Genomic DNA, 15,748 nt, shown 5'->3' with positions numbered 1-15,748 from the left:
GAATATACACCTTACAGGTGAATGACCTCCAGGTAGAATATACACCTTACAGGTGAATGACCTCCAGGTAGAATATAAACCTTACAGGTGAATGACCTCCAGGTAGAATATACACCTTACAGGTGAATGACCTCCAGGTAGAATATACACCTTACAGGTGAATGACCTCCAGGTAGAATATAAACCTTACAGGTGAATGACCTCCAGGAACAGGGGTAGAATATACACCTTACAGGTGAATGACCTCCAGGTAGAATATACACCTTACAGGTGAATGACCTCCAGGTAGAATATACACCTTACAGGTGAATGAACTCCAGTTAGAATATAAACCTTACAGGTGAATGACCTCCAGGTAGAATATACACCTTACAGGTGAATGAACTCCAGTTAGAATATAAACCTTACAGGTGAATGACCTCCAGGAACAGGGGTAGAATATACACCTTACAGGTGAATGACCTCCAGGTAGAATATACACCTTACAGGTGAATGAACTCCAGTTAGAATATAAACCTTACAGGTGAATGACCTCCAGGTAGAATATAAACCTTACAGGTGAATGACCTCCAGGTAGAATATACACCTTACAGGTGAATGACCTCCAGGTAGAATATAAACCTTACAGGTGAATGACCTCCAGGTAGAATATACACCTTACAGGTGAATGACCTCCAGGTAGAATATACACCTTACAGGTGAATGACCTCCAGGAACAGGGGTAGAATATACACCTTACAGGTGAATGACCTCCAGGTAGAATATACACCTTACAGGTGAATGACCTCCAGGTAGAATATAAACCTTACAGGTGAATGACCTCCAGGAACAGGGGTAGAATATACACCTTACAGGTGAATGACCTCCAGGTAGAATATACACCTTACAGGTGAATGACCTCCAGGAACAGGGGTAGAATATACACCTTACAGGTGAATGACCTCCAGGTAGAATATACACCTTACAGGTGAATGACCTCCAGGTAGAATATACACCTTACAGGTGAATGACCTCCAGGTAGAATATAAACCTTACAGGTGAATGACCTCCAGGTAGAATATACACCTTACAGGTGAATGACCTCCAGGTAGAATATACACCTTACAGGTGAATGACCTCCAGGTAGAATATACACCTTACAGGTGAATGACCTCCAGGTAGAATATACACCTTACAGGTGAATGACCTCCAGGTAGAATATACACCTTACAGGTGAATGACCTCCAGGTAGAATATACACCTTACAGGTGAATGACCTCCAGGTAGAATATACACCTTACAGGTGAATGACCTCCAGGTAGAATATAAACCTTACAGGTGAATGACCTCCAGGTAGAATATACACCTTACAGGTGAATGACCTCCAGGTAGAATATACACCTTACAGGTGAATGACCTCCAGGTAGAATATAAACCTTACAGGTGAATGACCTCCAGGTAGAATATACACCTTACAGGTGAATGACCTCCAGGTAGAATATACACCTTACAGGTGAATGACCTCCAGGAACAGACTAGATATATAAACCTTACAGGTGAATGACCTCCAGGTAGAATATACACCTTACAGGTGAATGACCTCCAGGTAGAATATACACCTTACAGGTGAATGACCTCCAGGTAGAATATAAACCTTACAGGTGAATGACCTCCAGGTAGAATATACACCTTACAGGTGAATGACCTCCAGGTAGAATATACACCTTACAGGTGAATGACCTCCAGGTAGAATATACACCTTACAGGTGAATGACCTCCAGGTAGAATATACACCTTACAGGTGAATGACCTCCAGGTAGAATATACACCTTACAGGTGAATGACCTCAGGTAGAATATACACCTTACAGGTGAATGACCTCCAGGTAGAATATACACCTTACAGGTGAATGACCTCCAGGTAGAATATAAACCTTACAGGTGAATGACCTCCAGTAGAATATAAACCTTACAGGTGAATGACCTCCAGGTAGAATATACACCTTACAGGTGAATGAACTCCAGTTAGAATATAAACCTTACAGGTGAATGACCTCCAGGAACAGGGGTAGAATATACACCTTACAGGTGAATGACCTCCAGGTAGAATATACACCTTACAGGTGAATGAACTCCAGTTAGAATATAAACCTTACAGGTGAATGACCTCCAGGTAGAATATACACCTTACAGGTGAATGAACTCCAGTTAGAATATAAACCTTACAGGTGAATGACCTCCAGGTAGAATATACACCTTACAGGTGAATGACCTCCAGGTAGAATATACACCTTACAGGTGAATGACCTCCAGGTAGAATATACACCTTACAGGTGAATGACCTCCAGGTAGAATATACACCTTACAGGTGAATGACCTCCAGGAACAGGGGTAGAATATACACCTTACAGGTGAATGACCTCCAGGTAGAATATACACCTTACAGGTGAATGACCTCCAGGAACAGGGGTTGCCGACCCCTGAAGGAGAATATACACATCATAGGCTAGAATATCATAACGCAATGTTTAGGATTTGTGACACATGAACTAGTAAAATCGGGCGACATCTACCTCTTAACAATGTTATGGTATAAGAAAAAAAAATGTAAAGACGCATTGCATGCACTACAGCATGTAAGAAAAAAGAGCATTGCTCAGCAGTTTCAACAATAATTTAAAGCCTATAACATTAGAGGTCATCCACCTCAACTCTACCGGAGGTCAACTATACTGGAGGTCATCCACCTCAACTCTACCGGAGGTCATCCATCTCAACTATACTGGAGGTCATCCACCTCAACTCTACCGGAGGTCATCCATCTCAACTATACTGGAGGTCATCCACCTCAACTCTACCGGAGGTCATCCACCTCAACTATACTGGAGGTCAACTATACTGGAGGTCATCCACCTTAACTCTACCGGAGGTCATCCATCTCAACTATACTGGAGATCATCCACCTCAACTCTACCGGAGGTCATCCATCTCAACTATACTGGAGGTCATCCATCTCAACTATACTGGAGGTCAACTATACTGGAGTTCATCCACCTCAACTATACTGGAGGTCAACTATACTGGAGGTCATCCATCTCAACTATACTAGAGGTCAACGATACTGGAGGTCATCCATCTCAACTATACTGGAGGTCATCCATCTCAACTATACTGGAGGTCATCCACCTCAAATATACTGGAGGTCAACTATACTGGAGGTCATCCATCTCAACTATACTGGAGGTCAACTATACTGGAGGTCATCCATCTCAACTATACTGGAGGTCATCCATCTCAACTATACTGGAGGTCATCCATCTCAACTATACTGGAGGTCATCCATCTCAACTATACTGGAGGTCATCCATCTCAACTATACTGGAGGTCATCCATCTCAACTATACTGGAGGTCATCCATTTCAACTCTACCGGAGGTCATCCATCTCAACTATACTGGAGGTCATCCACCTCAACTCTACCGGAGGTCATCCATCTCAACTATACTGGAGGTCATCCACCTCAACTCTACCGGAGGTCATCCACCTCAACTATACTGGAGGTCAACTAATACTGGAGGTCATCCACCTCAACTATACTGGAGGTCATCCATCTCAACTATACTGAGGTCATCTGGAGATCATCACCTCAACTCTACTGGAGGTCAACTATACTGGAGGTCATCCATCTCAACTATACTGGAGGTCATCCATCTCAACTATACTGGAGGTCATCCATCTCAACTATACTGGAGGTCATCCACCTCAACTATACTGGAGGTCAACTATACTGGAGGTCATCCATCTCAACTATACTAGAGGTCAACAATACTGGAGGTCATCCATCTCAACTATACTGGAGGTCATCCATCTCAACTATACTGGAGGTCATCCACCTCAAATATACTGGAGGTCAACTATACTGGAGGTCATCCATCTCAACTATACTGGAGGTCAACTATACTGGAGGTCATCCATCTCAACTATACTGGAGGTCATCCATCTCAACTATACCGGAGGTCATCCATCTCAACTATACTGGAGGTCAACTATACTGGAGGTCATCCACCTTAACTCTACCGGAGGTCATCCATCTCAACTATACTGGAGGTCATCCATCTCAACTATACTGGAGGTCAACTATACTGGAGGTCATCCACCTCAATTATACTGGAGGTCAACAATACTGGAGGTCATCCACCTCAACTCTACCGGAGGTCAACTATACTGGAGGTCATCCATCTCAACTATACTGGAGGTCATCCACCTCAACTATACTGGAGGTCATCCATCTCAACTATACTGGAGGTCAACCACCTCAAATATACTGGAGGACAACTATACTGGAGGTCATCCATCTCAACTATACTAGAGGTCAACGATACTGGAGGTCATCCATCTCAACTATACTGGAGGTCATCCATCTCAACTATACTGGAGGTCATCCACCTCAAATATACTGGAGGTCAACTATACTGGAGGTCATCCATCTCAACTATACTGGAGGTCAACTATACTGGAGGTCATCCATCTCAACTATACTGGAGGTCATCCATCTCAACTCTACCGGAGGTTATCCATCTCAACTATACTGGAGGTCATCCATCTCAACTCTACCGGAGGTCTTCCATCTCAACTATACTGGAGTTCATCCATCTCAACTATACTGGAGGTCATCCACCTCAACTATACTGGAGGTCATCCATCTCAACTATACTGGAGGTCCTCCATCTCAACTATACTGGAGGTCAACTATACTGGAGATCATCCATCTCAACTCTACTGGAGGTCATCCATCTCAACTATACTGGAGGTCATCCATCTCAACTATACTGGAGGTCATCCATCTCAACTATACTGGAGGTCAACTATACTGGAGGTCATCCACCTCAATAATACTGGAGTTCATCCATCTCAACTATACTGGAGGTCAACTATACTGGAGGTCATCCATCTCAACTATACTGGAGGTCATCCACCTCAACTATACTGGAGGTCATCCACCTCAACTATACTGGAGGTCAACTATACTGGAGGTCATCCACCTCAACTATACTGGAGGTCAACTATACTGGAGGTCATCCATCTCAACTATACTGGAGGTCATCCATCTCAACTATACTGGAGGTCATCCATCTCAACTATACTGGAGGTCAACTATACTGGAGGTCATCCATCTCAACTATACTGGAGGTCAACTATACTGGAGTTCATCCACCTCAACTATACTGGAGATCAACTATACTGGAGGTCATCTATCTCAACTATACTGGAGGTCAACTATACTGGAGTTCATCCACCTCAACTATAGTGGAAGTCATCCAATCTCAACTATACTGGAGGTCATCCATCTCAACTATACTGGAGGTCATCCATCTCAACTATACTGGAGGTCATCCATCTCAACTATACTGGAGGTCATCCATCTCAACTATACTGGAGGTCATCCACCTCAACTATACTGGAGGTCATCCATCTCAACTATACTGGAGGTCATCCATCTCAACTATACTGGAGGTCATCCATCTCAACTATAGTGGAGGTCATCCATCTCAACTATACTGGAGGTCATCCATCTCAACTATACTGGAGGTCATCCATCTCAACTATATTGGAGGTCATCCATCTCAACTATATTGGAGGTCAACTATACTGGAGGTCATCCATCTCAACTATACTGGAGGTCATCCACCTCAACTATACTGGAGGTCATCCATCTCAACTATACTGGAGGTCAACTATACTGGAGGTCATCCATCTCAACTATACTGGAGGTCATCCACCTCAACTATACTGGAGGTCATCCATCTCAACTATACTGGAGGTCAACTATACTGGAGGTCATCCACCTCAACTATACTGGAGAACATCCACCTCAACTATAGTGGAGGTCAACTATACTGGAGGTCATCCACCTCAACTATACTGGAGGTCATCCATCTCAACTATACTGGAGGTCATCCATCTCAACTATACTGGAGGTCAACTATACTGGAGAACATCCACCTCAACTATACTGGAGGTCAACTATACTGGAGGTCATCCATCTCAACTATACTGGAGGTCAACTATACTGGAGAACATCCACCTCAACTATACTGGAGGTCATCCATCTCAACTATACTGGAGGTCATCCATCTCAACTATACAGGAGGTCATCCACCTCAACTATACTGGAGGTCAACTATACTGGAGGTCATCCACCTCAACTATACTGGAGGTCAACTATACTGGAGGTCAACTATACTGGAGGTCATCCACCTCAACTATACTGGAGATCATCCATCTCAACTATACTGGAGGTCATCCACCTCAACTATACTGGAGGTCAACTATACTGGAGGTCATCCATCTCAACTATACTGGAGGTCAACTATACTGGAGGTCATCCATCTCAACTATACTGGAGGTCATCCATCTCAACTATACTGGAGGTCATCCATCTCAACTATACTGGAGATCAACTATACTGGAGAACATCCACCTCAACTATACTGGAGGTCATCCACCTCAACTATACTGGAGGTCATCCATCTCAACTATACTGGAGGTCATCCATCTCAACTATACTGGAGGTCATCCACCTCAACTATACTGGAGGTCATCCACCTCAACTATACTGGAGGTCATCCATCTCAACTATACTGGAGGTCATCCATCTCAACTATACTGGAGGTCATCCATCTCAACTCTACCGGAGGTCATCCATCTCAACTATACTGGAGGTCATCCATCTCAACTCTACCGGAGGTCTTCCATCTCAACTATACTGGAGTTCATCTGAGGTCAACTATACTGGAGGTCATCTCAACTATACTGGAGGTCATCCACCTCAACTATACTGGAGGTCATCCATCTCAACTATACTGGAGGTCAATCTCATACTGGAGATCATCCATCTCAACTCTACTGGAGGTCATCCATCTCAACTATACTGGAGGTCATCCATCTCAACTATACTGGAGGTCATCCATCTCAACTACTGGAGGTCATCCATCTCAACTATACTGGAGGTCAACTATACTGGAGGTCATCCACCTCAATAATACTGGAGCTCATCCATATCAACTATACTGGAGGTCAACTATACTGGAGGTCATCCACCTCAACTATACTGGAGGTCATCCACCTCAACTATACTGGAGGTCATCCACCTCAACTATACTGGAGGTCAACTATACTGGAGGTCATCCACACCTCAGGTCACTATACTGGAGGTCACTATACTGGAGGTCAACTATACTGGAGGTCATCCATCTCAACTATACTGGAGGTCATCCATCTCAACTATAGTGGAGGTCATCCATCTCAACTATACTGGAGGTCAACTATACTGGAGGTCATCCACCTCAATAATACTGGAGGTCATCCATCTCAACTATACTGGAGGTCAACTATACTGGAGGTCATCCATCTCAACTATACTGGAGGTCATCCACCTCAACTATACTGGAGGTCATCCACCTCAACTATACTGGAGGTCAACTATACTGGAGGTCATCCACCTCAACTATACTGGAGGTCAACTATACTGGAGGTCATCCACCTCAACTATACTGGAGGTCATCCACCTCAACTATACTGGAGGTCAACTATACTGGAGGTCATCCACCTCAACTATACTGGAGGTCAACTATACTGGAGGTCATCCATCTCAACTATACTGGAGGTCATCCATCTCAACTATAGTGGAGATCATCCATCTCAACTATACTGGAGGTCATCCATCTCAACTATACTGGAGGTCATCCATCTCAACTATAGTGGAGATCATCCACCTCAACTATATTGGAGGTCATCCATCTCAACTATATTGGAGGTCAACTATACTGGAGGTCATCCATCTCTACTATACTGGAGGTCATCCACCTCAACTATACTGGAGGTCATCCATCTCAACTATACTGGAGGTCAACTATACTGGAGGTCATCCATCTCAACTATACTGGAGGTCATCCACCTCAACTATACTGGAGGTCATCCATCTCAACTATACTGGAGGTCAACTATACTGGAGGTCATCCACCTCAACTATACTGGAGAACATCCACCTCAACTATAGTGGAGGTCAACTATACTGGAGGTCATCCACCTCAACTATACTGGAGGTCATCCATCTCAACTATCCTGGAGGTCATCCATCTCAACTATACTGGAGGTCAACTATACTGGAGAACATCCACCTCAACTATACTGGAGGTCAACTATACTGGAGGTCATCCATCTCAACTATACTGGAGGTCAACTATACTGGAGAACATCCACCTCAACTATACTGGAGGTCATCCATCTCAACTATACTGGAGGTCATCCATCTCAACTATACAGGAGGTCATCCACCTCAACTATACTGGAGGTCAACTATACTGGAGGTCATCCACCTCAACTATACTGGAGGTCAACTATACTGGAGGTCATCCATCTCAACTATACTGGAGGTCAACTATACTGGAGGTCATCCATCTCAACTATACTGGAGGTCATCCATCTCAACTATACTGGAGGTCATCCATCTCAACTATACTGGAGATCAACTATACTGGAGAACATCCACCTCAACTATACTGGAGGTCATCCACCTCAACTATACTGGAGGTCATCCATCTCAACTATACTGGAGGTCATCCATCTCAACTATACTGGAGGTCATCCACCTCAACTATACTGGAGGTCAACTATACTGGAGGTCATCCACCTCAACTATACTGGAGGTCAACTATACTGGAGGTCAACTATACTGGAGGTCATCCACCTCAACTATACTGGAGGTCAACTATACTGGAGGTCATCCATCTCAACTATACTGGAGGTCAACTATACTGGAGTTCATCCACCTCAACTATACTGGAGGTCATCCATCTCAACTATACTGGAGGTCATCCATCTCAACTATAGTGGAGGTCATCCATCTCAACTATACTGGAGGTCATCCATCTCAACTATACTGGAGGTCATCCATCTCAACTATACTGGAGGTCATCCATCTCAACTATACTGGAGGTCATCCATCTCAACTATACTGGAGGTCATCCACCTCAACTATACTGGAGGTCATCCATCTCAACTATACTGGAGGTCATCCATCTCAACTATAGTGGAGATCCATCATCCATCCATCAACTATACTGGAGGTCATCCATCTCAACTGTACTGGAGGTCATCCATCTCAACTATAGTGGAGGTCATCCATCTCAACTATACTGGAGGTCATCCATCTCAACTATACTGGAGGTCATCCATCTCAACTCATCCATCTCAACTATAGTGGAGGTCATCCATCTCAACTATACTGGAGGTCATCCATCTCAACTATACTGGAGGTCATCCACCTCAACTACACTGGAGGTCATCCATCTCAACTATACTGGAGGTCATCCATCTCAACTATACTGGAGGTCATCCACTCAACTATACTGGAGGTCATCCATCTCAACTATACTGGAGGTCATCCATCTCAACTATACTGGAGGTCATCCATCTCAACTATACTGGAGGTCAACTATACTGGAGGTCATCCATCTCAACTATATTGGAGGTCAACTATACTGGAGGTCATCCATCTCAACTATACTGGAGGTCATCCACCTCAACTATACTGGAGGTCATCCACCTCAACTATACTGGAGGTCATCCATCTCAACTATACTGGAGGTCAACTATACTGGAGGTCATCCACCTCAACTATACTGGAGTTCATCCACCTCAACTATACTGGAGGTCATCCATCTCAACTATACTGGAGGTCAACTATACTGGAGGTCATCCACCTCAACTATACTGGAGGTCAACTATACTGGAGGTCAACTATACTGGAGGTCATCCATCTCAACTATAGTGGAGGTAATACCATGTCTAATGGGGTTCACCTCTTATCATTAGCAATAGCCTTTAACAGTCCCAGCTTGTCCATGGAGAACACATATTGTTTACGTTATATCAGGCGTGATAATGATGACTGGCTAGACCAATCAAGGGCCTGGAACCCAAGGACATGACTTACCCAGGAGCCGTGTTTGATTGGTCGTTTCCTGGCGGGTTTGTTGCTGGGTGAAGGAGAGCTGAATGACATGGAGAAAAATGGCCGTCTCTGTTTCTCCTCCTTCCTCAGGGGCTGCTGCTTCTCTGAGTCTGAGACAGTGAGAGAGAGGGTGACGGAGGGAGGGAAGGGGAGAGAGAGAGAGAGAGAGAAGGAGAGCGAGAGGGAGAGAGAGAGAGAGAGATAGAGAGAGAGAGAAGGAGAGAGAGAGGAGGGAGAGAGAGAGAGAGAGAGAGAGAGAGAGAGAGAGAGAGAGGGAGACAGAGAGAGAGAGAATGAGGGAGAGAGAGAGAGAGAATAGACCCTAAACATTCAGCACTGATCAGGCTAGGTCCCTGAGGGTGAGGAGGAGAGTGGAGGAACTGAAATAACTACTTGTGGCTGTCTGGCGAAGGTCTGAAGCCCTGCAGTACTTTTAGGCTATATTGCCCAGCCCTAGTGGGTGTACCTTAACAAGCGTGCAAAGATTTATAGACCAATAGATGTCAAGATCATTACAGGAAGAGTACTACAAATGAAGTTGACCTACCTGAGACGCTGTGTGTGTTTGTAGTGTCTGTCTGTCCATCACTGACAGAACACGCGCAGCATGTCCTCCTGGCCTTCTGACTTTTATCTGAGGACAGAGAGGAGAGGAAAAGTGTCAGACCCCAGGAACATGTAGTCCAGTGGAAAAACGTTGGAGACAAAACGTTGGAGACAAAATGTTGGAGACAAAATGTTGGAGACAAAACGTTGGAGACAAAATGTTGGAGACAAAATGTTGGAGACAAAATGTTGGAGACAAAATGTTGGAGACAAAATGTTGGAGACAAAATGTTGGAGACAAAACGTTGGAGACAAAACGTTGGAGACAAAATGTTGGAGACAAAACATTGGAGACAAAATGTTGGAGACAAAATGTTGGAGACAAAACGTTGGAGACAAAACGTTGGAGACAAAACGTTGGAGACAAAACGTTGGAGACAAAACGCTGGAGACAAAATGTTGGAGACAAAACGTTGGAGACAAAACGTTGGAGACAAAATGTTGGAGACAAAACGTTGGAGACAAAACGTTGGAGACAAAACGTTGGAGACGAAACGTTGGAGACAAAACGTTGGAGACAAAACGTTGGAGACAAAACGTTAGAAAACGTTGGAGACAAAACGTTGGAGACAAAACGTTAGAAAACGTTGGAGACAAAACGTTGGAGACAAAACGTTAGAAAACGTTGGAGACAAAACGTTGGAGACAAAACGTTGGAGACAAAACGTTGGAGACAAAACGTTGGAAAACGTTGGAGACAAAACGTTGGAGACAAAACGTTGGAGACAAAACGTTGGAAAACGTTGGAGACAAAACGTTGGAGACAAAACGTTGGAGACAAAATGTTGGAGACAAAACGTTGGAGAACGGACAGTAAAAATGTTTTGCTGACATTCACCCTAATCCTCACCTTCCTGAGCAATCTCCCACAGGTCCAGAGCTACTGTGAAGGCCTGGGCTACGGTAAGAGTTAGTACTCACCTTCCTGAGCAATCTCCCACAGGTCCAGAGCTACTGTGAAGGCCTGGGCTACGGTAAGAGTTAGTACTCACCTTCCTGAGCAATCTCCCACAGGTCCAGAGCTACTGTGAAGGCCTAGGCTACGGTTAGAGTTCGTACTCACCTTCCTGAGCAATCTCCCACAGGTCCAGAGCTACTGTGAAGGCCTGGGCTACGGTTAGAGTTAGTACTCACCTTCCTGAGCAATCTCCCACAGGTCCAAAGCTACTGTGAAGGCCTGGGCTACGGTGAGAGTTAGTACTCACCTTCCTGAGCAATCTCCCACAGGTCCAGAGCTACTGTGAAGGCCTAGGCTACGGTAAGAGTTAGTACTCACCTTCCTGAGCAATCTCCCACAGGTCCAGAGCTACTGTGAAGGCTTGGGCTACGGTGAGAGTCACAGCTTGGGCCTGACAAACCACAGAACAGAGACATACTGTATAACATAATTTGATTGTGGTTTGCAAGCACCTACAGTACCACAAGATGGAGCCAGACACCATCGTCATTCCAGATGTAAACGTCTAAAGTAAGAATTGTTTTGAATTAGAAACATTATTTCAATGATTGGTAACTTCTCGTGTTTCCCTAACAACGTATAAAGATAGATATTAACAAAAAATCAACGAAAATGAAATTACTTTCATCCGTGTTTAATTCTGAAATATTATTAATTAATTATTAATTATTATTAATAAATATTCAGTGTCTCGGGTTCATTATCAAACATTATAAACAGAGACGGAAAGTGAAAAGTGTTTTGAACTAGTGCCCACTTGTCACTTACGATCTTCTTCTTGTGACAGAGGAAGGCGTGGCACTCGAGGGTCTCGTCCAACTGAATCTGGGAAACGTAGGCAAACACTTTGTCCTGGGTTTTATCTGCAGTACAGTAGGAGATTCTGCAGGAGGGGAGAACAATACAACTCCCATGAACCAATGGGGTCTAGGGTCAAACAATACAACTCCCATCAACCAATGGGGTCTAGGGTCAAACAATACAACTCCCATCAACCAATGGGGTCTAGGGTCAAACCATACAACTCCCATCAACCAATGGGGTCTAGGGTCAAACAATACAACTCCCATCAACCAATGGGGTCTAGGGTCAAACAATACAACTCCCATCAACCAATGGGGTCTAGGGTCAAACAATACAACTCCCATCAACCAATGGGGTCTAGGGTCAAACAATACAACTCCCATCAACCAATGGGGTCTAGGGTCAAACAATACAACTCCCATCAACCAATGGGGTCTAGGGTCAAACAATACAACTCCCATCAACCAATGGGGTCTAGGGTCAAACAATACAACTCCCATCAACCAATGGGGTCTAGGGTCAAACAATACAACTCCCATCAACCAATGGGGTCTAGGGTCAAACAATACAACTCCCATCAACCAATGGGGTCTAGGGTCAAACAATACAACTCCCATCAACCAATGGGGTCTAGGGTCAAACAATACAACTCCCATCAACCAATGGGGTCTAGGGTCAAACAATACAACTCCCATCAACCAATGGGGTCTAGGGTCAAACAATACAACTCCCATCAACCAATGGGGTCTAGGGTCAAACAATACAACTCCCATCAACCAATGGGGTCTAGGGTCAAACAATACAACTCCCATCAACCAATGGGGTCTAGGGTCAAACAATACAACTCCCATCAACCAATGGGGTCTGGGGTCAAACAATACAACTCCCATCAACCAATGGGGTCTAGGGTTTGGACAAACCCTGCCCTGGCTACACATACAGTATATTTTTCAGATGTTTCAACTAGTTACATGGAGAAGAGAGAGATAGATATCCATTGGTTACGATCAATTCATTGAACATTTACACGATATATCTTCATCATAAAAAAGTGGATATGACATTTTTATAAAACATTTTCGATGATAATTTGATTTGTAATGAAAGTATATTGTATCCTCATCTATCTCTGGCCCACAGACCCCAATGGCCATCCATCACAGTTAGAGTGAGACAGATATCGGATGAGTTTTAAACTAGTAACTCCACTCGTGCTCTTACTAACCTGGTTCACGCGGGACGAGCAGCAGGCCAATCACAGCAGGGTGTGAAGGGGACGTCATGAATATTAAGTAGGCCATAGATCACAGACAGACCAAAGAGGGTTGGCATCCCAAATGCCACCCTGTTTCCTATATAGTACACTATAATACAATACTTTTGACCAGGGCCTTATAGTGATTAGGGTGCCATTTGGGACGGAAATCTGACTATCACAGAGCAGAGCAGAAAATAACTGAACAAATCACTAAAGCTTTACAGTCTTAAAACCTCATTACTAAATCTTATGCTGTCTTGTCAAATCTCTAAAACCTCTGAAGGGGGCTTAGAAAGAAATGAATTCATTGCCAGTTAATCATTATTGGCGCCCAGGGGCCTTATGTATCTAGGAGTAAGAGTGCTGATCTAGGATCAGGTTCCCCCCTGTCTATATAATCTTTTTAATTGAGATCTGAAAGGCAAACCTGATCCAAAATCAGCACTGTGTAACTCATTATCACCCCAGTTTGAACAACAGCCAACAAAACAAAACAATTTATTGACGACATGTTCAAAACAATATCAAGTACATTACTGATCCTGGCATGCATAACTTGTATACCTGGTCTATGGGAAAAATGTATATTCAACTTTCAGAAAACCTCATGCAGCAAATCCACAGAAAGTCACGGTGAATGGCTGGTTCTAAAGGCCATGGTGAGTGGTTGGTTCTAAAGGCTACAGTGAGTGGTTGGTTCTAAAGGCCACGGTGAATGGCTGGTTCTAAAGGCCACGGTGAGTGGTTGGTTCTAAAGGCTACAGTGAGTGGTTGGTTCTAAAGGCCACGGTGAGTGGTTGGTTCTAAAGGCCACGGTGAGTGGTTGGTTCTAAAGGCCACGGTGAGTGGTTGGTTCTAAAGGCCACGGTGAGTGGTTGGTTCTAAAGGCTACAGTGAGTGGTTGGTTCTAAAGGCCACGGTGAGTGGTTGGTTCTAAAGGCCACGGTGAGTGGTTGGTTCTAAAGGCCACGGTGAGTGGTTGGTTCTAAAGGCCACAGTGAGTGGTTGGTTCTAAAGGCCACGGTGAGTGGCTGGTTCTAAAGGCCATGGTGAGTGGTTGGTTCTAAAGGCCACGGTGAGTGGTTGGTTCTAAAGGCCACGGTGAGTGGTTGGTTCTAAAGGCCACGGTGAGTGGCTGGTTCTAAAGGCCACGGTGAGTGGTTGGTTCTAAAGGCCACGGTGGTTGGCTGATTCTAAAGGCCACGGTGAGTGGTTGGTTCTAAAGGCCATGGTGAGTGGTTGGTTCTAAAGGCCACGGTGAGTGGTTGGTTCTAAAGGCCACGGTGGTTGGCTGATTCTAAAGGCCACGGTGAGTGGTTGGTTCTAAAGGCCATGGTGAGTGGTTGGTTCTAAAGGCCACGGTGAGTGGTTGGTTCTAAAGGCCATGGTGAGTGGTTGGTTCTAAAGGCCACGGTGAGTGGCTGGTTCTAAAGGCCACGGTGAGTGGCTGGTTCTAAAGGCCACGGTGAGTGGTTGGTTCTAAAGGCCATGGTGAGTGGCTGGTTCTAAAGGCCATGGTGAGTGGCTGGTTCTAAAGGCCATGGTGAGTGGTTGGTTCTAAAGGCCACGGTGAGTGGCTGGTTCTAAAGGCCATGGTGAGTGGTTGGTTCTAAAGGCCACGGTGAGTGGCTGGTTCTAAATGAAATGAAATGTTGCGCGATTTTTAACAAAAAGCTGCGAAAATGCGGATGATCCATAACAGGTTTTAACAAAACTCACTAAAGCATTCTATAGGATGATCGTTGACATCTTCCCACTGGTCCATACAACACATGTCCCAAATGTCACCCTACTCCCTACGTAGTGCACTACTTTAGACCAGAGCCCAATTCCCTACGTAGTGCACTACTTTAGACCAGAGCCCAATTCCCTACGTAGTGCACTACTTTAGACCAGAGCCCAATTCCCTACGTAGTGCACTACTTTAGACCAGAGCCCTATTCCCTATGTAGAGCACTACTTTAGACCAGAGCCCAATTCCCTACGTAGTGCACTACTTTAGACCAGAGCCCTATTCCCTACGTAGTGCACTACTTTAGACCAGAGCCCTATTCCCTATATAGTGGTACTACTATAGACCAGAGCCCTATTCCCTATGTAGTGCACTACTATAGACCAGAGCCCAATTCC

The 15,748-nt window shown here is 44.6% G+C and overlaps 1 protein-coding gene across 1 annotated transcript in view; it reads right to left on the bottom strand.

Annotated features, from left to right (window-relative positions):
* LOC127909081 (low density lipoprotein receptor adapter protein 1-like) overlaps window positions 1-15,748 on the bottom strand; it is a 47,314-nt gene that overhangs the window by 27,145 nt on the left and 4,421 nt on the right. Inside the window, exons 2-5 of the mRNA XM_052468984.1 lie at window positions 12,325-12,439; window positions 11,875-11,947; window positions 10,540-10,626; window positions 9,975-10,102 (exon numbers count right to left, since the gene is read on the bottom strand). Of these exons, the coding sequence (XP_052324944.1) occupies window positions 9,975-10,102; window positions 10,540-10,626; window positions 11,875-11,947; window positions 12,325-12,439 (403 nt within the window). The remainder of the gene's footprint in view (window positions 1-9,974; window positions 10,103-10,539; window positions 10,627-11,874; window positions 11,948-12,324; window positions 12,440-15,748) is intronic.

Source organism: Oncorhynchus keta, chromosome 19, assembly GCF_023373465.1.
Source record: "Oncorhynchus keta strain PuntledgeMale-10-30-2019 chromosome 19, Oket_V2, whole genome shotgun sequence".
In the NCBI taxonomy this organism is placed as follows: Eukaryota; Metazoa; Chordata; class Actinopteri; order Salmoniformes; family Salmonidae; genus Oncorhynchus; species Oncorhynchus keta.
Note: the sequence above shows the minus strand (reverse complement) of the source record. Positions and strands in the feature narration are given on the sequence as shown.